The sequence below is a fragment of the Frankliniella occidentalis genome, unplaced genomic scaffold (genome assembly GCF_000697945.3).
Source record: "Frankliniella occidentalis isolate FOCC.00 unplaced genomic scaffold, Focc_3.1 Scaffold487, whole genome shotgun sequence".
Classification (NCBI taxonomy): domain Eukaryota; kingdom Metazoa; phylum Arthropoda; class Insecta; order Thysanoptera; family Thripidae; genus Frankliniella; species Frankliniella occidentalis.
The window spans coordinates 49,070-49,840 of NW_026267605.1; the positions used below are offsets into that span (position 1 = coordinate 49,070).

A 771-nucleotide genomic window follows, 5' to 3' on the forward strand; every position below is an offset into this window, starting at 1 on the left:
AATAATTAGTACAAAGATACTCACTTGCCATTGTCCTGAATCCATGTTTTGAGGAAATACTGCTGCCCCTGTTGTGTTGCATGGTGTAATGTCCAAACTATTGACTGGAGAAGCCTGCAGCACACAGATAGGAAAGTATTACAATAAAAAATAAGAGAGCGAAGAACAAGACATCTCACTAATTTTAACTAAATGAATGGCTAACGGAGACGAATGGGTAACATCAACACTACTTCTGGTTTCAATCAGAACATTTCGGCATATAGCATTAAAAATATACATACTCCTCAGAACACTTTATTACTTACTTACTATTACTTACCAATATGTTAAAGGCATGATTCTCTTGACCTGACATGTCTTGAGGCTGACATGTCACAACCTCAGAGCTGTTCAGCAGCCCAAAATTGGCATTGAAATTAGAGTTTTGCTGACTGCAATCCAATTCCAATGGCTCATTCTTGGAGGAGGATGAACATGGAGAATCTTTGAAGTCAATTCTCTTTCTAAACAGTCTTTTAAGGGGCTTCCTGAAATCAAAATGATACAATTAATACATACTTCAAGAATACATGTTATCATACATATAGGTTAGGTATCTAGATAACAAGGGAAAATGATCAACTGAGTGTCATGCAGTCATTTCTGGGGCCAAATTCATTAGGTTTCAACTCATTCATATTTTAAAATGCGATCAGTAAATTAGCTACGTACTTCTCAATTGGACGACCTGTTGATTTTTTATGGGGAATGAATTCGTTACTTATGTTT

General features: G+C 36.1%; 1 protein-coding gene across 1 annotated transcript in view; it reads right to left on the minus strand.

Annotated features, from left to right (window-relative positions):
* LOC127751436 (uncharacterized) overlaps positions 1–586 on the minus strand; it is an 8,433-nt gene extending 7,847 nt beyond the window's left edge. Inside the window, exons 1-3 of the mRNA XM_052274996.1 lie at positions 573–586; positions 309–530; positions 25–114 (exon numbers count right to left, since the gene is read on the minus strand). Coding sequence (XP_052130956.1) covers positions 25–114; positions 309–530; positions 573–586 — 326 coding nt within the window. The remainder of the gene's footprint in view (positions 1–24; positions 115–308; positions 531–572) is intronic.
* Positions 587–771: the final 185 nt, after the last annotated feature.